This window comes from Dendropsophus ebraccatus, chromosome 15 (genome assembly GCF_027789765.1).
Source record: "Dendropsophus ebraccatus isolate aDenEbr1 chromosome 15, aDenEbr1.pat, whole genome shotgun sequence".
Lineage (NCBI taxonomy): Eukaryota > Metazoa > Chordata > Amphibia > Anura > Hylidae > Dendropsophus > Dendropsophus ebraccatus.
Window position 1 is genome coordinate 38,561,191 of NC_091468.1, and position 27,833 is coordinate 38,589,023.

Genomic DNA, 27,833 nt, shown 5'->3' on the forward strand with positions numbered 1-27,833 from the left:
AAAGTAATGTAATAACATGGAAACTGTGTGCACGTGTATACAAAATGCTATTGTGAATGAATAAGACCAGTAAAATAAGAAGTTAGTAAAATGTTCATTGCCTGTGAGTGTTACATGATGGTGCACAAAGGCTGCGGTTTTTGGTGAGAGAGTGGTGCAGGGGCTGGGTAGAATATCTGTTGTTCTAGGTAGGCCTGGGTTAGGGCAAAGTCCTGACTGAGGAACAGAGCATCTGTCATTTTGACAGGTGTTCTGCTCCTGTAAAGTTATCAATGGTCTATCTGTATAGCTCCTTGCTTACTGTCTGGCCCCCGAGGGGTTAAGTTATGATGCTGTGCATCCCTACTTAACCCTTTCCTTGCTGGGCCTGACACATTATGCTCAGCACAGTGAGTGAAAGGGACAGTAGGCAGTGTTCTATATTTACGATTGCAGCTTAATATTTAGCCCTAAAAAGAATAAAGTGGGGATGCACAGCATCCACACTTAACCCCTTTCCGACCTTCCCCATTTACTGTTCAGAGCCTAGTGCCTACACATAAACCCCCCCCCCCCGTATGAATGGACACCAGGCTGTGTATAGTATATGGGAAGAGGTACTGTATCATATAGGATCCCCTCCCCTTATTCATGCATACTATTTACAGAGCCCTGAACAGTATATGGAGGGGGGAGGCGTTCATGGCCTAGTGTGTGCAACCATCCTGCAACCCCCACACATCCCTCCCCTCCCAAGCCCATGAATACCCCCCCCATACTTAGTGGCAAATACGGCCCTGGGTCAAGGTAAGCATTTATACATGTCAGCAGGCCCGCTTTTGCCATGAGGCGGAATGAGCCTTCCGCCTCAGGCGGCAGATTTTGCGGTCCGGCAGGGGGCGGCATTATGTCCCCCCTGCTGTCATTTTAGTTAAGTATCACTTAACAAAAATGACAGCGGCCGCTCACCTGTCACGTCGTCCGCACTCTCTACATCCCGTCAGGTCCCATGACGTCACCCTGCAGCTGTCATCGACCTCCAGGCTGTGGTGAGTGCCCGGGGTCGGTGGGGGGCGCGGGGGCGATTGGGTGTCGCGGGGCCGCTGGGGGGTTGTTGCGGCTTGATGCGGTGCGGGTGGAGCATCAAACCGCAACCCCCCCCCCCCCCCCCCCCCCCGGGCCTACCCGACCGCCCCACTCACCACAGCCTAAAGGTTCATGGCAGCTGCAGGGTGACATCGCGGGTCCTGACTGATGTGGAGACAGCGGAGAGCGCGGGCCGGCTGCGGCGTGGGACAGGTGAGCGGCTGGCTGGTGGGGGTGGGGTAGCGATGCCCTCAGTGATGGCCACCTGAGGTTTGCCTCAGGCGCAGAGACCCCAGAATCGGCCCTGCATTTCAGTACAGCGGTTAAGTATTTCTTTTCTAATGTACAGTGGTGCTTGAAAGTTTTTGAACTTTAGAATTTTCTGGTATAATTCAGAATTCATTGTTCTGTCAAGGATGGGCCAAACCTTGACACTACCATCACCGTGTTTCACATATAGTGGATAAAAAACAGCAACATTATTTTACTCTCCTCTATCCACAAGGATATCTGAGCACTGGGGAATCGGGACTGCCTCCAGTGCACCAGCAGACCTTATTTGCAGGTGTACAGGTGGAGGTCAGGGCAGGTAGAGGTAGAACGTCATTGGTTTCCGTCAGAGGTAAAGGATCAGCAAACAGACAATGGGAAATCTTGGACGTATAAACAGAATATACCGATACTCCTTTGCTGTCAGGTAGTGGTAATCTATTGCTCAGAGAGAGTTGATAAATCCATACCATAAACCCATAGGCACTCCACTTCCATGAGGCATAGTACTCTCTAGATCACTACTTGGCACTGTGTATAGGAGATCTGAGACATCTCCTATTCATGTGATTATCTAACGTGACATAAGAGGTTTAAGTAGTATTTCTTCCCATTCAACTTGAAGTCATTCATTTTATTGTCTCAGAGTCAGAAGAAAGGGATCTGGCTGAGGTTCTAGCTGGAAGAGGGTCCTTGGTAGCCTGGTTTTCCCTTGAAATAGATCTCTGTTTTATCTCCGAACGAGTGGTGTTGTGGCTAGTTAGAAAAGACCTTGAAATTTAAACTTAGGAACTTGCTTCTTCTTTAAACAAAGCGTCGGTGGATATAGGAGATGGTAGGAGGAGTACGTGGCAAAGATAAGGGGACTGTGCATTTGCTGATGAGCGGGATGCAGCTTACTGTTCTGGTAACCCAATCCGATCCTGTGATCATGAGATAAAGTGAATGACTTGGAAGATTTCCCAGCGACGCTGAAGCTGGACCCAGCATGGAAAATGAATGAGGGATGGAATCAAAGTAGCGTCTGCATGTGAAATCACTTTCTGCTTTTAACCCTTTTAAGGCCTGAGCTTGTGAGTTGCACTACTGCACCGTGGGAGCAGTATCAATGTGACATTTGCATTGATGTTGCTTTGTGAGATCTTGTTTCGGGATGAGTTTTCTCATGGTATCATGTTCTGTGACATAGCTTATCTTTTTGTTTTGCTGTTTCTTAACAGGGTTTAATTTTTTTTTTTTCCTATTTTATCAGAATTTTCTCTACTTATTAGGTGAATTGTAATGATTAAGCGGAAGTGTAATTTGTGTAATTTTCTTTTCTCTTTGTTTTATTTCATAAAGACAGCTTATTAAATTGCCCCCCCCCTTTCCCCTCCAATTTTTTATCATTTTGTTTTATTTACTTATTTGCCTTTTTAAATTTTTTTTTATATATATATATATATATATATATATTATATATATGAATTAGAACACATTGAAAGTGCTGGCCTTAAGTGCCACTGCCATTATAATAAAAAAAAACAAACAAACAAAAAAACAACTTTTTATGTTGCAAAGTTCTGACCTTCGCTGATCTCTAGATATAGCCAGGAGAAGCTGATGGTCGAGCGCTTCTCTCCTGAGTTCCTGCAATCTCTGCCTCGCCAACCACATAGATTTATGGCCCTATTATGTGGAGAAATAATTGGCCGAATCGCCCCAATTTGGTCGATTATCACTCAATCTAAAAGAGACATTGATCAGCCTAAACTAAAATCATTGGCTGCCAACTGCCCATCGCTACATGTAATAGTGATGTGCAGCCGGCGGCTGAAGATTCTGCAAACAGTAGATATTACCTATCTACGCTCCAGGGTTGTCTGAGCTGTGATTGGCTGAGCACGGACAAGTAATGTCTGCGGTTTAAGAAAGGGCTGCAAGGACATCAGGATGTCCGTGCAGCCCTTGCGTAACGATTCTTGGGCAATGTAATGGGCCCAGTAAACGAGCGCTAATCTAGCAGATCGGCACTCGTTTACATTATTGATTGGGCCCTCATTGGCCCGTGTAATAGGTCCCTTAAAGGGGTACTCTGAAAAGTAAGGTTTTTGTTTTTTTAGCTAATGCATAGTTTTAATAAGGTTCTTCATCAATATCGCTGTGCAGACGTGCCTTATCAATGCAGTGTCCCGCAACTCACAGTCCTGTAGTTCCCATCATGAACGTTGGTGGCAGCAGAGGCCCATGTCGCTCTTTACTGCTACTTTTTAATGGAAGTTGATATATGAAGAAAAAGTATACGTTTTTCAATTAAATTATATTACAAAGTTGGTCTAAACTTTAGTTTAGAACAAAAACAGCTAAGTTTAGTTGGTCTATATTTAGACCAGACATCCTAAGAATATGACCCATTTATTAATTGATTTATCAATGTGGCACATCTTGTAGACTGTCTAGTCTAACAATTAGGGTAGGACTACCCAGCAATTTCCACTCAAGTGACTATAAACCATGATGTTGCGCAATTCGATTTTGTGACTCCATCACTCATACAAGTGAATACGGTCAAAAGTGGCCGTGACCCCTATGGGTAAAAAAAAAAAAAAAAAAAAAAGAGAGAAGAAGCTGTGTCCTATAAAGAATGCCCATCCAAACATACGAAGAACCTTGAGATGGAGCTAGTTGCATGTGTTTCTCTTTGTACAGAATTCTTTAGAATGGGTTTTGGTTGGATTGTTGTCTAGTAAAGCGTTTCCTATTTAGCTGATATATGTGAGAAATGAAACAATTCTAACAGCGACTGTTGTGTAAATGGAAGGCCCCCAGGTTTCTTCATACCAGGGGATGGAATGTGCACTTGTAGCAATATTGCTGTCATCAACCTGGAAGTAACCGTAAGATCCTGTTGTAGTTATTTAGAGATTTATCTTGTGTCGTTTCCTGTGTTTATGAGATGTTACTGAATGATTCTGAGATTCCTGGAATTATTCCTAATTTAACTCCTGATTATACATTTCTGTCATATATCTGCCATTACTGATAAATTTAAAGAAAAAAAAAAGTGATACTTACCTACCAGAGTCCCCTGCAGTGACAACCTAGCAAGACCTTCCCACCGAACCAATCGCTGACCGTAGCTGTTTTCTGTCTCTCTGAGTGGGCTGGTCCTGTTTCAAAATGTTGCATTTTAGAACCAGGGGGAGAAGACAGGCAACAAGGGGACTGTAAATAGGAGCTGTGGGGGACTAGGGTAGGTAAGTATGACCTTTTTTATTTTAGTACTTTTTTAATATTGGAATACCCATTTTAAGAAGGGTGATGGTGCGCCCAACACATAATTTTGTAGGCGACCTATAAATTAAGAGATCTTACTATTGGTAAATAGCCTTGGGTGCACAATACACTGTTTCTGTGGGAGTTTAAATTTTGTTTGACAATTTAATTAATAATGAAGAAAGTAGAAAAATTTGAATCAAGGCAATACAGCCAGGCGACATGAATGGTATATTATAAGACTGATTGCTGACCTATCAATATACTGTTTTGAGTTCAATTAATAGTCAGATGGGTGTGAACCTAAGTTTAATAATGGGAAGGAATAATGGGTGTGATTATACCATCAGGGAGTTCATATTGTGCATTCATGTCTCTAGTGTAAGTGTAAAACTTTTAAAGCCCCTGACTATATAATCTTACCCATGACCCAGTCACTACCATTACTAACCCCTTCACAACCGAAGGTCATTGATAATCCAGGTCATATTGAAGAGATAATTCTACTTTACACCAGTTTAGTTAATCTCCCTCTAAGTTTTTAATGTTTTTTTAATGAATAGCATGCACTCCTCTCGGCTGTATGTAACAATAGGTGGGGGTTTGATCACCCAGACCCCAACCAATCAAATATTTTAATTTGTCCCTAGGTTGTTTTTGTATGTGACTGTCTTTATAATTTCTGGTTATGGTTTCTTTTATGTGACCGTGCCCATTTAACTACTTGGGTATGGTTGCATAGCACAAAAATGCAAATGCATGTGCTACAGATCAGCACCGTCTAAATCATTGTGTATTATAGATACGAATGTGGAATAAAGGGTTAAGGAGTAGACTCTGCCTTCCATGGCTTTCCTGACTTTTTATCTTTATAGGATGTTGATGTTTTTACTTTATCTATTTTTTTTACTCCATTCAGCAGTTTCTAGTTGTTTTAGCTTTTAGTCTTCAGTGGAAAAGGAAATGGACATTCACTGAACCTATCACATCCGTTCCCTAACTTTCACTCTACGAAGTGTTTTAAAACAGGAAGTATTATATCTGTGTATTTCCCCGCTGATGGCCATTACATTCTACCAGGCTTTGTTCTGTATGTAAAGCTGTTGTGTATACAGACTCAAGTGTGTACATGAGATTAAGGCCTCATATAGTCATGCAGCATGTAGCTCTGGATTTTCAAAGAAATTTATTATATTTTTATTTTCCATTTTTTTTTTTTTTTTTTTTTAATTCATTTATTATTGCATGCTGTAAATGGGAAACTACTGAACACTGTTAAAACTGTGGCAAACTGGCTCAGTTGCCCCTAGCAACCAATCAGATTCAACCTTTCATTCCTCACAGACTCTTTGGAAAATGAAAGGTGGAATCTGATTGGTTGCTAGGGGCAACTGAGCCAGTTTCACTGTACACCATGTTTGATAAATCTCTCTCGTAGTCTCTAGCTGACTATGCTGAGTACTTATCAGCTGCTGTATGGTCTACAAGAAGTGGTTTATTCTTTCCAGTCTGACACAGTGCTCTCTGCTGCCACCTCTGTCTGTGACTGGAACTGTCCACAGCAGCAGCAAATCCCCATAGAAAACCTCTTTTGCTCTGGACGGACAGTTCCTGTCTTAGATAGAGATGTCAGCAGAGAGCTTGTGTCAGACTGGAAAGAATACACCACCACCTGCAGAACATACAGCAGCTGATAAGTACCAGAGGGGGTTTAGATTTTTAAATAGAAATACATTTTAAATCTATATAACTTTCTGACAACAGTTCATTTGAAAGCATTTATTTTTGTTGAGAACCACATATTTAGGTACCTCTACCTTTAATGCCAGGATGTAGCGACTGGTGGCCACTGAAGGGGCTGTCACATTACAGAACTTTTGCGGAACTTCAAGTATAGTCCCCGCCACAGATTCCACTTGAAATTCTGTGAATATTCTATAGTGTTAAAGAACCCTAACCGGGCAGGGGGTCATGTGACCTCTGCTCTGCTAATAGGTATGGGTCACAGAGGTGGAACTCTCGTCTATCAGACATTTATGGCATGTCCTGTGGATATGATGCATGTAATGGATCTACCCCACTTGATTTTAATATAGTGTTTAAAAAAAAAACAACCAAACCTATGTAGTCTTTCCTAATCAAACATCAGCTTTCTGACAGAGGTTTAGTCAGGGATTATTGCACCACAGGCCAAAGGCCTAACCATTGCATAGTTCACTAGCAGCTAGTTAATATTGCACAGCCAAGTGGCGGAATTATCCATACAACATGTGATGACTGATATCACACTTATTATGGGAAGACTGGTCACCATTATAAAGAAACATGTACAGTGCTTCCTGCTTAAAATGGGATATCACTAAAAAAAAGGATTTATAGTTGGTTTCTGTTATACCTCCAGACTTATACCTCAAATGAAAGTCCACTACTCTATAGACAAATGTTCAAAGGTGTCACAGGAACACAACCAGTGTGGTACAGTGCACAAAAACCTCACACATCTGAAATAGGTCAACTCCCTAATCCCTGACAAACAGCTCATTTTGACTGGTGAAGTTGTGGCCAGCCTGGCATCTTCCATGTGGCCAACCATAGTCATACAGACCAGCTCTGTTATGCCCCCCCCCCATGTCCATAAATCCCTTATACCTATTGTTTCAAAAGGTTTTTGAAAACTTGTCAAGTTTGATTTAGATTAACCCTTCCGACTGATGACAAGCTGACAAGCTATTAGCACTCATTTGCTCCTTGTTCCACCGCTACCACACGCGGCGGCAGCAGCAATAATTGGCCGTAATGGCCGATAATCGTTCCGTGGAATAGGGCCTTTAAACTGTTAGGGTCCTATAACACGGCCCGATCATTAACTGTAGATCGTCGCTCGTCTACTGAGCAATTACACGGGCCGAGTATTGGACAGCAAGGGCTGCACGGACTTAGTTAGCCCTTACCTTTAGTGGAAAATAATAAAGTATTAACTTACCTTACCATGTTCTCTGGTGTCCTCGGGCCTTCCCCGGAGTCCTTGGAGGCCTTCTCCGGTGTCTGCAGCTCTGCCTTCTGTTTTGGTCTCTAAACTGACAGGCTGCCAGCCGCTCTGCCAATCTCTGGCTGCGGCCTGTCAGTGCAAAACAGAACAGAAGGCAGAGCTGATGACACCAGGGAACATGGTAAGGTAAGTTAATACTTTAATTATTTTATACTGCAATCATCAGCCGTCGGCCACACACCGCTATTACACGTACCAATGCTCGCCTAATGAGGGCGGAATACAGTAAAAAAAGCACATTACAAAGTTATATAACTTTAAAATGTGATTTAACCGCCTGGAAAAAGAAAATCACCCGAGTTGTCCTTTAATGAGCTCACGTGAGTCCCTTCCACAGCTATTTTTCATTCTCCATTTCTGCAAGTGGTACCAGAGCTGGACTTCGTGCGGGTAGCACACACAGGACGGACTTTCTCTAACTTTTCTGGCCAATCACAGCACATTCTCCTCTCTGCTACATCATGCCAAACTGCTGGTGAAAGTACACTGGACTGACCATATTACACTGTGCTGGGCTTATGATTTACACAGTACCCTATGTATGGCATGTGGAGGCAGAAGGGGGTTACTGATGCATTGGCTTTTCAAGGTATCACACTGCACCACTGTAGACATACAGCAGTAGATCCCCTAGTATTTACACAATGGACACATCCCCTGAGCAGGTGGTTAGAGATGAGAGAGAAACCTTACCCTTCAGTAACTGTGGGCATCATCTTCAGTAGACAGGTACAGCATGCAGGTACACAGCCCAGGCTTAGAAGCCAGACAGGTAAGTGTAGTTAATAAAATTCAGTCCCCAACCCCTATTGGGGAAGATATCAGTATTACCATTAAAGGGGTTGTCCAGGCAGGGGACTTTTTTAATGGTTATATTCCTTCTCATTCATAGGAGTTACTAAATATTTCATTGTGTACTCTTCCTTTCTCAGGTGAGGTCAGTATCTGTGGATCTCAACACTGACCCCTCGCTGCAGATTGATATTCCTGATGCACTGAGCGAGCGCGATAAAGTCAAGTTTACAGTCCATACAAAGGTGAGATAGTTGTCATTGGTCAGTCGGGCATTAAATGTTCTCATCTTTCTCTGTTATGGGGTATAATATTTGTAGAAGTAATAGGCCATTTTTGTATTTATTTTCAGACTACATGGACCAACTTTCAGAGTCCAGAGTTCTCTGTGACCCGTCAACATGAAGACTTCCTATGGTTGCATGACGTACTTACCGAGACTGAGGAGTATGCCGGAATTATTGTGAGTCCTTAAAGTGGTTATTTAGAATTAAAAAAAAACATAGCTGCTTTCTTCTAAAAACAGCACAGTTTGTGCAGCCCAGTGCCATTGAAGTCAATAGAGCTGAACTGCAATACCACACACAACCTGAGGACAGGTTTGGGGCTGTTTTTTTATGAAAGCAGCCATATTTTATCTATTACTAGATAACTCCTTTAATACCAGCAGAGTGTAGCCTACCATAAGTGGATCTATTCATGTAAATTGTGGTCTAGTTTGCCTGTCCTGGTACACAGTGGGGTCCTAGTATTATCTGACTGCCCTTTTACTGTTGGGTAAGTTCTGACATTCACCCACACACCTAGGCCAACATCTTGTATACCATTCACCCACTTTCACTGTGGCTTCCACATTAAGTACATCAGCTCTCTATTCTTAGGTTCTGTGAGCAAACCCATGTTCATTGGGATTCTACAGTCCTTTGCCATTGTATTCTCTTTGTAGGTTTGCAGGGAGTGGTATATGATTGCAGGATCAGACTACACAGCACAGGGTTATCAGGGTTTATAGCCATGGAGAGACATAGGTAGGGCCATTTTAATCAACATTATTTGCAAATTTTTTTAATGGATTTGAGCAATAGCAAGCAAGATTGTAAGATGTTTTCTTATTTTTTAAATTAAAGAGGGTATTCCACCGTGAGTTGGGGTGCTTTAAAACAGTGCATACTCACCTTCCCCAATCACCTGCTGCTACATTCCAATCGCATTGGGTCCTCACCGCTCCCTTCTTCCTTTTTGATGTGTCGAACTTGCAGCATCGACCCATTGGCTGAGCGGGTAATTACTGGAGTGTCAACACTTCAGACAAAGTAGCGATTAGCAGAAACCAATTGCTGTTGAAATGTCATAAGCAGAGGATGTGGACAGGTGAGTATGTATTGTTTTTAAAGGTACATCGCTTTTTATTTTTTACCTTAATGGATCGGTGGTGGTGCAGTTCTTTTTTTTGAACCACAACCCGGTTCCCACACATGGCGCTGGTTTATTCCCGAGCACTGAAGGGGCGCCTGCTGTTCCCCAGTGTGATGATCTCCCCTCCCCTTAGTGACATGGTTGCATTGATTCTAATGAAGCCACATTACAAAGGGGAGGGGAGATCGTCAAACTGGGAGCTGGGCCGATGCTCGGGAATATACTGGCGCCGTGCACGGAAATTGGGTAGCGGTTCAGATATAAGAACTGCACCACTGGCAACACCACGCCGACACTGATTTGTTAAGGTAAAAAACCCAAAGCAATGTACCTGATGGTACATTCCCTTTAAAGCACTCTAACTTCTTTAAAGTAACATTTTATACTGGAATACCCCTTTAATATCAGTACAGTATGCTTGCTTTGTGTCATCTTCTGCATTTCTTGGTAATCTTAGGCCGCCTTTCAGATTATGTGGTTTTGACAAAAAAAAAGAAAATGTCCAAAATAGTGTTTGCTGGAATCCAGTGGGTTAAAGCTCTGTAGTTCTATAGCAGCACAGGACTGGAAATGCAGCTCAGTGTGTTTTGCTATTTGCACAACTTCTACTCACTTTTTTGGGATTTACTGAAACATTGTGACACATTGGGTTTTTGTTTCCATATTCCTATCACTTCTCTACTTCCCGTCTGGATACAGTATTATTGACACCTCCTGTGAGTCCCACAAAAAGGTTTTAGAAAACCAGACTAAATGTTAATGCTGGTAGTTTGTTTGTGTATGTCACAATGCCTTTTTACTGGAAGTAATGTATAGTGGTTAATGGAATGGGCATAGACTAAAGCCTGATGTTCAGTTTATAATGTGCTTTTCATTTGATGCTATCCTCTATCTGTCTGGGTGACTCCACTTTTATATAGTTTTTTTTTTCCTAGAACTTTTATTTATTTTTTAATTTTTTTTAAATAATTTGTTTATAGAGTAATAATAGACAAATTATTTTCTACTTGTAGATACCACCGGCTCCTGCTCAACCTGATTTTGATGGACCTAGAGACAAAATGCAGAAGCTGGGAGAAGGCGAAGGCTCCATGACAAAAGACGAGTTTGCCAAAATGAAGCAAGAATTAGAAGCGTAAGTATCTGAGCTGAGTATATACATGCGCTCTGATCAGCCATAGTATTAAAAACACTTTCTTTAACCCCTTCACATCCACAATCTGTATATGTACGCTTCTACTGCCCATGCCCTATGCAGTAGTAATGTGTGTGTGTGTGTATGTATATATATTTATTTATTTTTTATTATATACACGTTCCTGACTGTGAACAGGTTATAAAGTGTATGGCTTCTTTAGTGTGATCGGCACTGCAAACGCTGCAATCTATAGCTATCTTGGCATTTAGGTCACTGACAGGAAAAATACCTGTCACTAGCTGATCGGGACCCCTGAAGCGTGTGCAAAATTGTCAGATCGATTGAAATATAACAATATTGTTTTTCGCACAGTGAGCAGTGTAAACAAAAATGGAAAAAAACAAAACAGGATTATATATCAGAAAATTTTTTTTAAGAAGCAATCAAAAACTCCCATCTGCACCAATAGTGCAGGGTAGGGACAGGCACTAGGAATAGGCAGGACTTTAAAAGGAGTCCTGTAAAGGAGTTGACCAGCCCTTTAATTTCATTGTTGTAAAAACAATTATATATCCGGTATACCGCTGTATACTGTAATTGCAGCATAATACCTGTTATCTTGCGATTACTGATTTGTAGTTATCGTTAGTTTTCGTTATTACGTATTTTACACTGCACCTGACCTGATAGGTACGCATGTGCGTACTGCTAGACTGAAACATACGCTTCAACTTTACGTTCATAATTTGTTCATGAGTCTTCTGCGTACACTTTGGAAAATTGGGATGTTCGCTCATCACTTCTGTTAGATGCACCCAGGCATGCTTTCCCTGCTGTCCTATATGCATTCCAGAGGTGTTGGCATCATTTCCTCAGGGTCATTGTGCACTTGGTGACCTCCTAGTGGTCAATATTGATTTCCAGGTCCTAAGTATTTTTCTCATAGATTATAATGGAATTCGATATTCGTTCGAATGTACGAATATCGGGAGCTATTTGAATCGAATTTCGAATTAATCGAATATTTCACTATTCGCTCATCTCTAATCATAGAGTGTTCACCCCCCTTCTGTACTCTTATGGTGTTAGGCCTTCCCTGTGTCCCGATAGAGTGTTAGGCTTTTTCTGTGCCTCCATATAGTATTAGGCCTCCTCTCTGTCCCTATAGAGAGGGGCCTTCTCAGATTCCCATATAGTGTTAGGCCTCTGCACAGCTCATCTCCCAGTGCAGTTCCTTTCCTGACAATAGTAAAGACTGAAACAAAGGGGTGTTTGCCACTTAGGCAATATCAGGCAATATCATGCAACAGATGCCAACAATGGCATTTGTTAACCATAGGGTCTTATTGTAAAACAGTGTACTGTGCAGTGTTAGTTTTGCCTACTATGTATAGTATATATAGTATACTCTATATAGTAAAGCACCGTCTGTTGCTGTTCCTATACAGCTGAAAACAATTCTACCAGCCTGACCAAGACACTCTTCTGTCTAGTGAGTAGGGACAAAAGTGTATACATTACTATTAACACTGTGCATGACACTAGGTGACTTTGGCTATTTTTATGAACCTTTCTTTTGTACTTCATTGATCTTATATTGTGCTTTTCACATTTCAACCGAGACTTCAATGTGACTGTACTTTTATCTTCGAAATAATAGCAATTTAAATCATCCAGTCGAAAAATCAAACAATCTAGACTGTAGCCGCACAGCGCAGGTATGGTAAAGATTAGCTAAATTTAGGAGAGGACTCCAAAGGGAAGTCAATCTGTGTTCCTATCTACTTGAATTTATTTTCAGTTTGGGAAAAAACTACATTTCAGGTAAACTATGTGAATACAGCCTTAGGGTGCCTTCACACGTAGCGGATTTTCCGCTGCGGATCCGCAGCAGATCCGCAGCGTATTTGACTAAATGAATGAACACAGCATTAAATCCGCACTGTCAAATCTGCTGTGGATCCGCAGCGGATTTAATGGTGCGGATTTGATGCGGTGTTCATTCATTTAGTCAAATCCGCTGCAGATCCGCAGCGGAAAATCCGCTACGTGTGAAGGCACCCTTACTGAACAAAATAGTGTAAGGGTGCGTTCACACCTACAGGATCTGCAGCAGATCTGCAGCAGATTTGATGCTGTGTTCAGTTATATAAATGAAATCTGCTGCAGAAAATCAGCTGCAGATCCTGTAGGTGTGAACGCACCATAAACCAGAGTAAGGCAAAAAACACACAAAAAAAAACAATAATGGGAAAAACAATTTCCTTCCTAACCCCAAATGTGCTGATGGGCAATGGGACACACTTTCTGTGTCTTAATAGTTTGGAAAGACACAGCTGTCAGGAGCAAGTTCATCTCCTGTAAAGGGAGCACAAACAGGGTCATTTGTCAGTTCACATCACGGTGCCATTTATTTATACAATTCCAGGGTGGTGTACACCAGTGCTATCTGGATCTTAGTTGATCTTCTTTGATCATCTTCATATTTCCTGATGAACCCTTCTATAAATGGCTGACCCTCCCAGTCAGCCCATACATATGAATGTGTGTAAGTGTTGTAAATGGGCATTGGGGTGGTAAGGGGATTATTTTCCTGTATAAATATAGTCAGGCACTTGAAATCCAACATGCCCAATTCTATTTTCCCCTGATAATTGTTCCGGGAGAGTTGAAAGGGCATCATACCCATTAGACATAGTCCTGCCGACCAATTTTTTGGATATTCTAGTGTAAAAAATTTTTTTTAAATCAACTGGTGTAAGATAGTTATACAGATTTCTAAATTGCAGTAGTGCCTTGGATTACGAGCATAATTCTTTCCGGGACCGCACTTGTAATCCAAATACACTCTTAAACCAAAGCAAATTTTCCCATAAGAAATAATTGAAATGCAGACAATTGGTTCCACACCCCCCAAAAAATGATTTTTTTTATTCTGAACAGGTAAAACATATGAAACAAACATTTAGAAACAGCTGAATATGTGATATTATAAGTTACTGTACAGTAATGGAGGGTATGGAAAACACAATGGCTGACAGAGACTGCAGGGAACATGAAGGAATGAGCTGGGTATAGGGTGAGCACAGTATAGCAGCACACTCTGTCCAGGAAGGGAGGGGTTACAGCTATGAAGAGACCTCCACAGTCCTGTCCCCTGATGCAAGCCCCAGCCGGAGGTGCATCTGCTATGATTTGGAAGGTGAGGGACACTTCCTGGGTAAGAGTACAGTGCTTTAGACCGCTATACAGATCATAGGTTTTCTATGGGTATTTGCTACTGCTCTGGACAGTTCCTGACCTGGACAGAGGTGGCAGCAGAGAGCACTATGTCAGGCTGGAAAAATACATCACTTCCTGCAGGACATACAGCAGCTGAAAAGTACTAGAAGGCTTCAGATTTTTAAATTAGAAATAATTTACAAATTTGAATACATTTCTGAAACCAACTGATTTGAAAACAATTTTATTTCTCTAGAGTACCCCTTTAATATGTCTTTCTTTGAAGTAGAAGCATGTGAGTTCTCAGTTCTTTGTTATATTTGTCTTGAGTTACAGCTTGGGTCATTGAGGACAAGCAATCTTTCTTCAGCCGCCTCGTTGTCGATAATAATTTTATTGCTATATATGGTGTCTATCGCTCCAAGTGAAATGGGTTCATGTGAGAAACTGCCAGCTTTAGTACATCAGTATAGGACATGTATTTAACAGCCGGACTGGCAGATATCTCGACAATATAAACTTCCTTGCATACAGAGTATACAGCACATCGCTATTTATTATATGTAACTATAACTCATATTCTTGGGGTATTCCCATTTTAACTAACCTTATACTTATAACTTAAACTTATAGAACTTTTCAAGTAAATATTTTTGCAAATACATTCATTTAGCAATTACAATTCAATTTGTCTTCTTCCCCTTCGCATTGTTGAAAGGTTGTTACCTGTCCACCTGTTACCGACCACCACTCTGCTCTACAAGCAGTGGTCTAGCTGGTGTGTGTGTTTTATATATATATTTATATTTACAATGTATTTCTATACATCGACATTATAGCTATATATACATCTCAGCCATACCACTGCTTGTAGAGCAGAGTGGGGGTCGGTAACCTAAACAACGAACTGTCAACAATGGGAGGAAAAAAGCAGCATGGCAGCTTTTTTTTTTTGCTTAAAATATTATTTTGAAGCAGGGGCACTCAATGGGGTACTCCTGGCCAGAGGTGTTTTTTCAGTATTGCCGGGAAGGGGGTGGATGAAGCGCCAGTTCCAGGGCCTGCCTCATATGGCCCGGTTCCCCGATCTCCGGCTACTCACATATTGGAGGGAACTTGAGACGTGACCTTGGCAGGCCCGCTCCGCCATTCAGCCGCTGTAGCGGGGTCCCGTCTCTGTTGCTGGATGACTGAGTTGGCCCGTGGACGTCACGATTTTCATTCACCCTCTCCCCAGTGATACTGAAAAAAAAAACTCCCGCCCGGAGTACCCCTTTAACTATTAGATGTCATTCGCTCAGAGAGATCCCCCTGTAATGATCTGTTATAAAAAAAAAAAAAAAAGTAAAAATGACTAGTGGTGGCAAAAAAAGTACAAAAAGTCTTTTGCTATTTCTTATTTGTGCACCGTTTATTTTCTGCAAACTTGCACTCTTTATATTCCTATGTATGGATGCAAAGTAGCTTTCCTCCTGAAGAAAAAGAACATGCTCTACACTGCCACCTCCTGGAGGTAACTGCCCTTTAAATGGTCACTCTTTGAAGGGCCTCCATTAAAACTTTGATTTAAAGGGGCAGCTACCTTCCGCAGGTGGCAGTGTAGAGCACGTTATTTTAGCATTCAAACTTTTATTAAAACAATTTTCAAAGAGTAGAGGATGTTCAGCATTAAAGAACAAAAGAGGTATGGCAGATAAATACAAAATGTAGACTTCACAAAACTAGCAATATGATTGTAGACAATATAGTACGGCTGAACAGATAAGAACTAACATCTGTTAACATCAAGTGATACACACAATAACACATATCTAGGTGTCGGGATAGTATACATGAAGAAGATAAATCCTCCTTAGGCACCCCAACTGGGGTGAATAAACCGGACAGCCCTTACGAACATAAAAGGAGCAGGTGAGAGGACATGATGTAGGGGAGATGTAGAGCACATTATTTCCTTTCTGAAGGAGAGCTACTTTACATACTTTTTTTTTCTCCCATGGAGCACTGCATGGCTTATAAAACTCCATATGCCAGTGTGGGGGTCTCCTATATTCCTATCTCTCCATCTGTTCTCTAGAGACATTCAGAGGCCTAAACAGTATGGCCCCAGATTTAAGTACATTGGGTGTCTTGGAGGTTTTTTAGTTTTTTTTTGTAAAAGTCTGGACACTCGCTAACTGGTGGGTTGCAGGTTCCCTTTCTTTGCTAAATACAGTAAAGCAAGGGCGTGGATTTGGCCTTCTTGGCACCCTTTGTGGCATTGGGTACATTTTCTAGTACCATATTTTCTGCTGTATAAGGCGACTAGGCGTATAAGACTACCCCTGACTTTCAAGAAGACTGTCAGGGGTTCGCCTTATACGCCGTAAAATGTTAACCCCTGCCTGACCGCAGCAGGGTTTACTAACTGGAGACGCTTGTTTGCTGGGAGAGCTTTGGAAGAATGACAGAGGCTTTGGGGACTGCCGGAGCCTCTGTCATTCTCCCAAAGCTCTCCCGGCAGCCGAGCGTCTCCGAGCTTCTCCGATGAGATGCTCTGCTGCCCTGGAGAGCTTTGGGGACCTCTGGCACAGGCAGTGTGCTCCACACTGCCTGCACTGGGAACGGTATGGGAGACGCGCGGCTGCCGGGAACGGGTCACAGGTGAGTAAACAGGTTTTTTAAAAAATTAAATTGCACTTTTTATTATATTTTTTTTGTAGTGGTTGCCGCATATGGTGGGGCTGCTGCCATTTTTGAACTCCCCCATTTGATGGATCCAGATCCCCCCCTCAAATTTGATGGATCCAAACCAGCATGGCTTTACTGAGGGCCGATCATGTCAGACTAATCTCATTGATTTCTTTGATTATGCCACAAAAGTACTGGATGAAGGTGGTGCTGTGGATATCGCCTATCTGGACTTCAGCAAAGCTTTTGATACAGTTCTCCATAAAGAGCTGATAGAGAAGTTGGAGAAGATTGGACCTAATCCCTGGTTAATTCAGTGGATTTGGGGTTGACCGAAGGATAGATATCAGAGGGTTGTTGTTAATGGTGTATATTCCGAGCAGAGACTGGTTACAAGTGGTGTGCCACAAGGGTCTGTTCTAGGTCCTGTTCTTTTTAATATGTTTGTAAGTGACATAGGAGAAGGTTTGGTAGGTAAAGTTTGTCTGTTTGCTGACGACACAAAAGTGTGCAACAGGGCTGATATTCCTGGAGGTGTCAGTAATATGGAAAATGATTTAGCTTTGCTAGATAAGTGGTCCAAACAGTGGAAATTGGAAGTTCAACGTTTCCAAATGTAAAATAATGCACTTGGGGAGGAGGAATCCTCTATCAGAGTATCACATCGGCAGTACTGTGTTGGAAAAGACTTCAGAAGAGAAGGATTTAGGGGTAGTGATTTCTGACAGCCTTAAAATGAGTCATCACTGCAACCAGGCGGTGGAGAAAGCAAATCGTATGCTGGGCTGTATAGCTAGAGGTATAACCAGTAGGAAGAGGGAGATTGTGATCCCGCTGTATAGAGCTCTGGTGAGGCCACATCTGGAATACTGTGTCCAGTTCTGGAGACCTTATCTAAAAAAGGACATTGATAAAATAGAACGGGTCCAAAGACGGGCTACAAAAATGGTGGAGGGTGTGAGGCATAAACCATATCAGGAAAGACTTAAGGATTTGAATCTGTATAGTCTGGAGGAAAGAAGGGAAAGGGAGGACATGATTGAAACCTTTAAGTATGTTAAAGGACTAAATAGGGTTCAAGAGGGGAGTGTTTTCAGTAAAAAACTGAGCTCAAGAACAAAAGGACACAGTGAGAGGTTAGTTGGGGGAAAGATCAGAAGCAATGTGAGAAAATATTATTTTACTGAAAGAGTAGTAGATACCTGGAACAAACTTCCAGCAGAGGTGGTTGGTAAATCTACAATAACAGAATTTAAACACGCCTGGGTAAACATACATATATCCTAAGATAATAAGAAAGAAAATACTAAAAGGGCAGTCTAGATGGACCCAGTGGTCTTTTTCTGCCGACAATCTTCTATGTTTCTATATGCGGCGACCATACCCTGCATATAAGTCGACCCCCGACTTCTGAGAAGATTTTTCTGGGTTAAAAAGTCCTCTTATACGCCGGAAAATACGGTATTTACTATATTTGTCTAGTATTCGTTAGCAACTCTAATAATTTGCTATAAAGAATCCCTTTTGGATTGCTTGACTGGCTTTGATGGCTTAAGTTAATGTTTTGGAGAGTTGCTCCCAAGCTTCATATAGTATAAAGTTAGTAATTTCTTGGGCAGGCACGGTGTAGCTTCTGTAGTGCCAGGCATATATGCATACAGCACTGCCATTTTGCAGGTGAGCTGGAAAACACTGATCATCCCGCACACACAGACTGTAAGTTGTGGATGGTATAATATGTAACAGATGTGTCTCCGTATTCTAAATCTCTGCTCTCCTCGTCCTGACAGGGAATATTTGGCCGTATTTAAGAAGACTGTGTCGGTGCATGAAGTCTTCCTCCAGAGGATTGCATCTCATCCCATCTTGAGCAAAGACCACAACTTCCATATATTCCTGGATTACGACCAAGATGTAAGCACCCTTCCTTCCTGTGTAGAAAGTAGAGCTTGTATGCTGAGGCAGCGGTTTTATCCGCTGACATTTCCATGGAGTTGCACATTTTATTACATGGTAAAATCGTTTTGTAAAATAAATTTTTGCTTTCTCAGGATAAGTGTCTCCGTTCTCTGAATTAGGCAGAAGTTTTTGGTACTTCACGATGCTTGTATAGGAACTTTTGACTTCAGTTGAATTGTTGCATGTGTTTTATGTCTTTTTTTTTTTTTTTTTTTTTTAATCATTGATAATAGATGCATCATAAGCTTTCAGACAGTAGTGATTTTAGACTTGTAGTTTATTTGTCTGAAAAACAGTTTTAAATCATGGCATCATACAGTCTGTGCTTCAGTAACCCTGCAGGCATTCACCCTAGCTAGTTGGCAGTAACCCTTTACCTAACACCCACTCCCCTAAAACTGCAAATCATTAAACCATAATATGAAGGACCCATGGGCCTCACCAAAAAATTCTGCAGATGTGCACCGTCAAATCTGCTACGGATCCTGTATGTGTGAACTCACCCTAAAGCAGGGTAGGCGAACTTAACCTGCTGATAGCCCCCTATCATCCTTGACACCATTCCCATGCAGTTAGTCTTTTACTGCTCAGTCCGTTAAGAAAATTGGGAGCACTGGGGCACCGCTAGGAGTACTGCCCCACCCCCATAGCGCCAAAAAAACGTTTGCATACGCAACAACTATCTCTTCCTTGAACATTTGATCTTTTTGGGATGGCCAACTTTTCCTCATCCATTCCCTGCTACCTTTGCTCTTTTTGACCTGAAGATGAAACATTTATAATGCAGGAGAAGCGGCAAGATGTCCTCATCTACAGCGGTTTGTTTTTGTAGTGTTCATTGTTTGTAGCTATGGCCAAAGTCTTTTATTTTAACTATGCTTTTTGTAGTATGTGTCTATTTTATATTTTATAAAATCCAAGTAAATCTAAACCAGTCATAGCCAAATATACCAAATATACATCCGCCAACTGGGTGTTATATATATATATATATATATATATATTTTAGGACATTTTGGTGGAAATGTTACACGTGCAGATTTTCTTAAAGTGTCACTGTCGTATTTTTTTTTTTTTTGCAGAAATCAATAGTACAGGCAATTTTAAGAAACGTTGCAATTGGGTTTATTAGGGAAATATGCCATTATCTGCATTCAAAAAGACTTTTCACAGGCCTCCCCCCCCCTCCTCTCTCTCATTCACTGCTCATTATCAGGAAATAGTGTCTTGTTGCATGCCCCTGTCTGTTCTATGGAGAGGGGAGGGGGGAGAAGGGAGATTAATCGTCAGCAGAGAACAAAGGATTACACAGCGGGAGCCCTGTGAAAGCCTCTTTTCAGAGGTCAGAGAGGTAAGTACTGACTTAAGAGGAGATAGCCCAGTGATGTAGCTGTAAATTAACTCTTTGTTGTCCTGTTTTGGTGCCTTATCTCCCTCAACCACTCACCTCTCCATAGAGAACAATGAAGACAAGGGGGAGAGCTTCAAACTGTTTTCTCATGATAAAAATGCATTTTCCGGCTAATAAACCTAATTACAAAGTTTCTTAAAATGGCTTGTGCTAACTTTGCGTTAAGAAATCTGCTTTTATTTTCTGTGCAGAAAGTGTCTGCTCTAAGTGGATGAAATATGTAGAATCTCATCCACTTACCTGCTGATAATCTTCCAACACATCAAGAAATGAGGGAAAGGGAGGGTGAACCATTCTGGTCAGGTCCCCGACTACTGTCACACAAAAAAGTTACATCTGGCTGTGATGGGGAAATGTCAGAATACACAATACAGACTGACCATTATTTACTGAAAAAGGAACCTACAATGGATGCATGAGCATCACAACTATACCATACAGCAAAGAAAGACACCTGGTCCGGTTAATATTTTTTGTACATCGTGTCTGGCTGGGTGTGTGTGGTTTACCGGGGAGGTGGTACCTGGAAGTGTTATAGGAAGCAGGCAGAGGCAGTGTGATTCTGGGAAACCTTGAGGGAGATTTATCAAACCTGGTGTAAAGTGAGACTGGCTCAGTTGCCCCTAGCAACCAGATTCCACCTTTCATTTTCCAAAGAGTCTGCAAGGAATGAAAGGTGGAATCTGATTGGTTGCTAGGGGCAACTGAGCCACTTTCACTTTACACCATGTTTGATAAATCTCCCTCCTTGTGTCCTGGCATCGTGTGGATGTCACTTTGCCATGTACCACCTACCTGAATATTGTTGCAGACCAAATCGACACCTTCATGACAACATTCCCTAATGGCAGTGACCTCTTTTGGAATTTGTCAAATTCAATTCAATTTGTCAAATTGTTCAAGCATGGTTTGAGGAACATAAGGGTCCTATTAGACAAAGCCATTTTTAACGCACAGAACGATGGTCGTTCGTTACGATCCTTACTTTGATTGTTTACTCCATCTGATCCCAGCAAAACAATGAACAATGTGTAATTACACTGAACGATACGTGGAATTACAGCGAACGATTACACTGGTCAAAGGCCAAAAAGGTTCTGTCGTGAAAACAGTTGATCTTAACTAATTTTGGGGTGCTGAGATCGAAAATGATGATCAAATTTTGAAATTGGCTCTAGTTTTCAAGATATAGATGTACTTTCTATATTTCTCAAATGACCAATAGAAGGATATAAAAGACCATGGGGGAGATAATCAAAAACTGTAAAACTGTCTTAGTTTCACATGGCAACCAATCAGAGATCAGATTACTGCTACTGGTAAAGCAGCACTCTGATTGGTTGCCATAGGCAACAAAGACAGTTTTACTGTTAGGTTACAAACCCACTTGGCGGGTCTGCAGCGAGTCTCCCTGCTGCGTTTTTGCAGCGAGACTCGCTGCAGATCCCGGTCCTATGCTTTTAATGGCAGACAAACACGCAGCAGGGATGTACATCCCTGCTGCGAGTTTGTCTGCAGCCCACCCCATTAACCCCCCGGCCGCCGGAGCTGATACTTCACCTGATCCCGGCTCCGGCGGTTCCCGATGTCTTCAGCAAGCCGGAGCGGGGACCAGGTGAAGTATATGCTTCAGCCAGCCGCCCGATCGCCCCCCCGCAGCCCCGGCCGCCCGATCGCCCCCCCGCAGCCCCGGCCGCCCGATCGCCCCCCCGCAGCCCCGGCCGCCCGATCGCCCCCCCGCAGCCCCGGCCGCCCGATCGCCCCCCCGCAGCCCCGGCCGCCCGATCGCCCCCCCCCCCCCGCAGCCCCGATCGCACGCCCCCCCGCAGCCCCGGCCGCCCGATCGCCCCCCCGCAGCACCGATCGCACGCCCTCCCGCAGCACCGATCGCTCGATCGGGTGGGCGTGCGATCGGGGGGGCGGCCGGGGCTGCGGGGGGGGCGATCGGGCGGCCGGGGCTGCGGGGGGGCGGCTGGGGCTGCGGGGGGGGCGTGTGATCGGTGCTGCGGGGGGGGCGATCGGGCGGCCGGGGCTGCGGGGGGGCGATCGGGCTGCCGGGGCTGCGGGCGGCTGGCTGGAGCATATACTTCACCTGGTCCCCGCTCCTGCTTGCTGAAGACATCGGGAACCGCCGGAGCCGGGATCAGGTGAAGTATCAGCTCTGGCGGCCGGGGGGTTAATGGGGTGGGCTGCAGACAAACTCGCAGCAGGGATGTACATCCCTGCTGCGTGTTTGTCTGCCATTAAAAGCATAGGGCCGGGATCTGCAGCGAGTCTCGCTGCAAAAACGCAGCAGGGAGACTCGCTGCAGACCCGCCAAGTGGGTTTGTAACCTTAGACAGTTTTATGTCCCCCTATGTGATGCAATCCTAACTAAAATTGCATAACACAGCTTTATATATTCTCCCTTTATCAGTCATCCAGCAATTGTTACAGTTGGTATTACGTCTTTCAGGGTCCAAACCCACACACTGTATACGCAGCAGATTTGATGGTGCAGATTTGATGCTGTGTTCAGTTATTTAGATCTAATCTGCTGCGTATTTGCTGCGTATCGCAGCAGTAAATACGCTGCGTATACGGTGTGTGGGTTTATACCCTCAGTCTGTATACGTTCATTACAGTTTGGTTCATATCGTTTAGCCTATTTACGTTTAGCGATGCCTCGGACCTGCCATAATAAAGCAGATAATTTCTGCTATATATGTGGTGAAGTCACCTTTTCATCACAGAAGCAAAGTCTGACTCCTTTGGTTAAGAAAGCCCACCACTTGTATTTTGGCTGCAAAGTAGGAGATCAGGACAAGAGTTGGGCTCCACACACATGCTGTAATAGATGTTCTTCATACCTCAGACCTCAGACATTGGTTGAACGTGAGGAGACAATCTATGCCTTTTGCAGTGCTAATGATCTGGAGAGAGCCATCTGACCATAGTGACAATTGCTACTTCTGCAAGGTGCCTCCAATTGGGAAAGGAATTTTGAAAAAAAAGAAGAGGACTTTACAGTACCCAAAGATTCCATCTGCGATACGTCCAGTAGCTCATTCAGAAGAACTGCTAGTTCCAAAAGCACCAGAAACATTCTCAGTCGATTCAACTGAGGAGGAGGAAGAAGGTTTTTGTCATGAACCAGCTACCTCATCAGATACAGATTTTATTGCATCAAGCTCCACAGAACCTCACCTGATATCGCAAAGTGAACTGAATGATCTGGTTAGAGATCTAGACCTGCCCAAGAGTAAGGCAGAGCTCTTAGGTTCCAGGCTTCAACAGTGGCATCTGTTAGCAGCTGATGTTCGGATTTCTTTCTTCCGCGACCGTCAAAAGCATCTTGTCCAATTCTTCTTCATGGAAGGTGATCTTGTTGCATGCAATAACGACTGCAGTTTAATGGAAGCCCTCAAAATCAGCTATAACCCCGATGAGTGGAGGCTATTTATCGACTCATCGGTGCTAAGTCTTAAAGCTCGCTTACTGCACAATGGCCATGCACTACCTTCAGTTCCAATTGGTTATGCAGTTCACATGAAGAAAACATATAACATGAAACATCTCTTGAGATGCATAAACTATGATCAACATCTGTGGTGACTTGAAGGTGGTTGCGCTAGTGCTTGGTCTACAGGGTGGATACACCAAGTACTGCTGCTTCCTATGTGAGTGGGACAGTTGTGCAAGATCAGAACATTACAAGAAAAGAGACTGGCCACTCCGAAAATCACTGCAGCCAGGGACTAAAAATGTTATGTATCCAGCACTTGTTCAACCAACAAAGATACTGCTACCTCCATTGCATATCAAGCTTGGTCTTATGAAGAATTTCGTAAAGGCGATGGATAGAAATGAAGAGGCATTCAAGTATCTCCTATGTAAGTTTCCAAGGTGAAGTGAAGCAAAGATAAAGGAAGGAGTCTTTATTGGTCCCCAGATTGGTGAACTTCTAAAAGATGATGAGTTTCATTGTTTACTGTGTGACAAAGAAAAGACTGGGAAGCATTCCAGTTAGTTGTGACAAAGTTTTTGGGAAACACCAAGGCAGATAACTATGAAGAGTTAGTTGAAAATCTCCTCAAGGCATATAAAAACCTGGGAAGTAACATGTCTTTAAACATTCATTTCTTGCACTCTCATCTAGACTTCTTTGCACTAAACTGTGGAGCGGTGAGCGTGAACATGGTGAAAAATTTCACCAGGAAATTGCGACTATGGAACAAAGGTATCGGGGTAAATGGAATCCATCAATGCTTCCAGATTACTGTTGGACAGTTATCAGAGACAATCCCATGTATGAATACAAAAGACGTGTAAATGCACCGAGTAGCCATTGAATAAGGACCTACATTCCAGAGTTCTATAAACCATAATTAATTTGTAACAATTGTTCAATTTCAGATAGAACTAACTTTCCTATGAATATATTTCAAAAGTTTATGATTGCAGAAGTAATTAATATGTCGGCTATTATACTGTATTCTATACAATTCACAAAACCGTAAAATGAGAACTCTTCCATATCATAGAAACTAGAGCCAATTAACATTTTTCCTTGCGATATTTGAATTCAGCACATAAAAATCATTAAATTTATTTCGGAACCAAACAACTTTTGAAAATGTGTTGGCCGGTGTAATTTATGATTTTAGGTTCAGATCTAAATCAACCGCACACATTTTTCAGTCGTTGCGTGTCATTACACAGAACGATTATTGTTTAAATTCGAACGATATAACGACTTTTTGCACGATAAACGTCCCGTTTAATAGGGCCCATAAGAGTTTAAAATATTTTGCCCATTTCATTACGGTAGATCTCCCACCCTTACTTCACAGTTTAAAGGACACAGTCAGAAGTTAGTTGGGGAAAGATCAGAAGCAACATGAGAAAATAATTACTTTACTAAAAGAGTATTAGATGCTAATAACAAGCTTCCAGCAGATGTGGTAGGTAAATCTACAATAACTGAATGTAAACCTGCCTGGGATAAACATATATCTATTCTAAGATATTAAGAAGTGAAATACTAAAAGGACCGAATAGATGGAGCATGTGGTCTTTTTCTGCCGACAATCTTCCAGGTTTCTAAGGTTTTAATGTTATGGCTGATGACTGTATAAACTCTTTCTTTCTTCCTTCTGCAGCCGCCCTCGATCATTCAGGGTTGACGTATTGCTTTTTTGTGTATAAATGGAACTAAGCATAATGTAAAGTTAAAGGATTTGCACATGTAATACTGTACTCCAGATATAACCGTTGCGTTCATTTCATTCAGTTAAGAGTAAGAAGAAAAAATACAAAAGAAATGTTTGGTGGGTTTTTCCGGAGCGTGGTGAAGAGCGCAGATGAAGTTCTCCTTTCTGGTGTGAAGGTGAGAGAGGCTGCCATATAGAAACTGCAAGGACTATTAAAGAGTACCTGTCATTTTAAATAATTTTTGACATGTCATCAGGCTAAGACCCACTGCAATAAAAAATTTATAGCCAGGGAGAGAGTGCGACAGCCGTACCATCCACTCTATGATCACTCGCATGGCGAATGAAAGGCATGGCCATCGTGCTCCTCCCTGGCTGTATCTTCAGCAGTGAGACCCGCTGTGATGTCGAAAGTCATTTTTAATGACAGGTACTCAATAATTCAGTCTTTATTTGACTATAGAATGGAAAGTCATTTTTTTAATTCTGTTCACATGAAAGTGAGGATGAAGAGAAGTTTTTCAGAAAATGTGTGCTTTTATTTGATATGTTAATGAGGCGGTTTGCTGCACTTGCACGGCCGGCTCGCCCTTCCTGATGAATATTTATCCAGAGCTCTGCAGCGATGAGCGCCGAACAGATATTACTGCAGACCACCACCCCTATATTAATTAGGAGGGCTGGGCGCAGGCTGGGCGGAGGCGGAGCCCAGTGCACCAAACTGCCTCATTTACATATCAAATTAACTACAAATTTCCCTAAGACGCACTGATGATCAAGGTAAGAAACTCCCCTTCATCCTCAGTGCCCATGCACTATAGGACATATCAGCAGATGCTTCTAACCAGTTCTTAGACACCCTGTGTAAAGGGAGACAATCATGTGACCTGGCACTTACATCATGTAGTTCCTGGAATTCCATTTACATTGTCCATGTATCTAAAAAGGGTAATTTGACGTTTACCAATGTGCGAACTAAAGTATTTCATCGCTTCTGTCTATATACATCAGCTTCTAAGCATCATGTCTGTTAGTGTATATACAGCAGCTTCTCAGCATCATGTCTGTCAGTCTATATACAGCAGCTTCTTAGCGTCATGTCTGTCAGTCTATATACAGCAGCTTCTTAGCGTCATGTCTGTCAGTCTATATACAGCAGCTTCTTAGCGTCATGTCTGTCAGTCTATATACAGCAGCTTCTTAGCGTCATGTCTGTCAGTCTATATACAGCAGCTTCTTAGCGTCATGTCTGTCAGTCTATATACAGCAGCTTCTTAGCGTCATGTCTGTCAGTCTATATACAGCAGCTTCTTAGCGTCATGTCTGTCAGTCTATATACAGCTGCTTCTCAGCGTCATGTCTGTCAGTCTATATACAGCAGCTTCTCAGCATCATGTCTGTCAGTCTATATACAGCAGCTTCTCAGCATCATGTCTGTCAGTCTATATACAGCAGCTTCTCAGCGTCATGTCTGTCAGTCTATATACAGCAGCTTCTCAGCGTCATGTCTGTCAGTCTATATACAGCAGCTTCTTAGCGTCATGTCTGTCAGTCTATATACAGCAGCTTCTTAGCGTCATGTCTGTCAGTCTATATACAGCAGCTTCTTAGCGTCATGTCTGTCAGTCTATATACAGCAGCTTCTCAGCGTCATGTCTGTCAGTCTATATACAGCAGCTTCTTAGCGTCATGTCTGTCAATCTATATGCAGCAGCTTCTCAGTATTCTGTTTGTTAATCTGTATACAACAGAATATTTTTTCTAACTTAATGTGTTAGCCTGGCCATTAACACATCATATGTTTACTATCTCTTCCTTGCAGGAGGTTGATGAATTCTTTGAGCAAGAAAAAATGTTTCTTATCGGTTATCACACTAGGATCAAGGACTCCTGTGCCAAATCTGACAAAATGACCCGATCTCACAAAAGTATGTTGCGTATATATATATATATATATATATATATATATATATATATATATAAAATTATATTTATTTTATTTTTTTTCTGTGTGTGTGTTTTGCATGTAGAAGAACTGGAAATGCGCTACAGTAATAGACATTGGTTTGGGGAAGGTGATTTGAGATAAATTTGGATTTGCCCTGTTTTATGTTTCTGAAAAAGTAATAAGAGGTGTCTAGCAGCCAAATATGCCACAATCCATGACAAAAAATGATGGAATCCCTACACTTAAAGGGTGGTCATCCAGATTTTTTATTTTATAGCAGTCTGCACTTTAAAAGGCAGTGTTTCCAAACCTTAGCGAGCTGATGGCTGACCTAGCATGGGCCCCCAGGTCTGCCAGAATGGCACACCCGCTGGATGACCCTCAACGTTACATTGACAGACAATAATACCCTGCAATACTGAAGTTTTGCAGTGTATTTAACAAGG

General features: G+C 42.4%; 1 protein-coding gene across 1 annotated transcript in view; it reads left to right on the forward strand.

Annotated features, from left to right (window-relative positions):
- SNX5 (sorting nexin 5) overlaps window positions 1–27,833 on the forward strand; it is a 57,750-nt gene that overhangs the window by 15,463 nt on the left and 14,454 nt on the right. Inside the window, exons 2-7 of the mRNA XM_069954259.1 lie at window positions 8,572–8,676; window positions 8,784–8,894; window positions 10,861–10,982; window positions 18,668–18,791; window positions 25,520–25,615; window positions 27,262–27,367. Of these exons, the coding sequence (XP_069810360.1) occupies window positions 8,572–8,676; window positions 8,784–8,894; window positions 10,861–10,982; window positions 18,668–18,791; window positions 25,520–25,615; window positions 27,262–27,367 (664 nt within the window). The remainder of the gene's footprint in view (window positions 1–8,571; window positions 8,677–8,783; window positions 8,895–10,860; window positions 10,983–18,667; window positions 18,792–25,519; window positions 25,616–27,261; window positions 27,368–27,833) is intronic.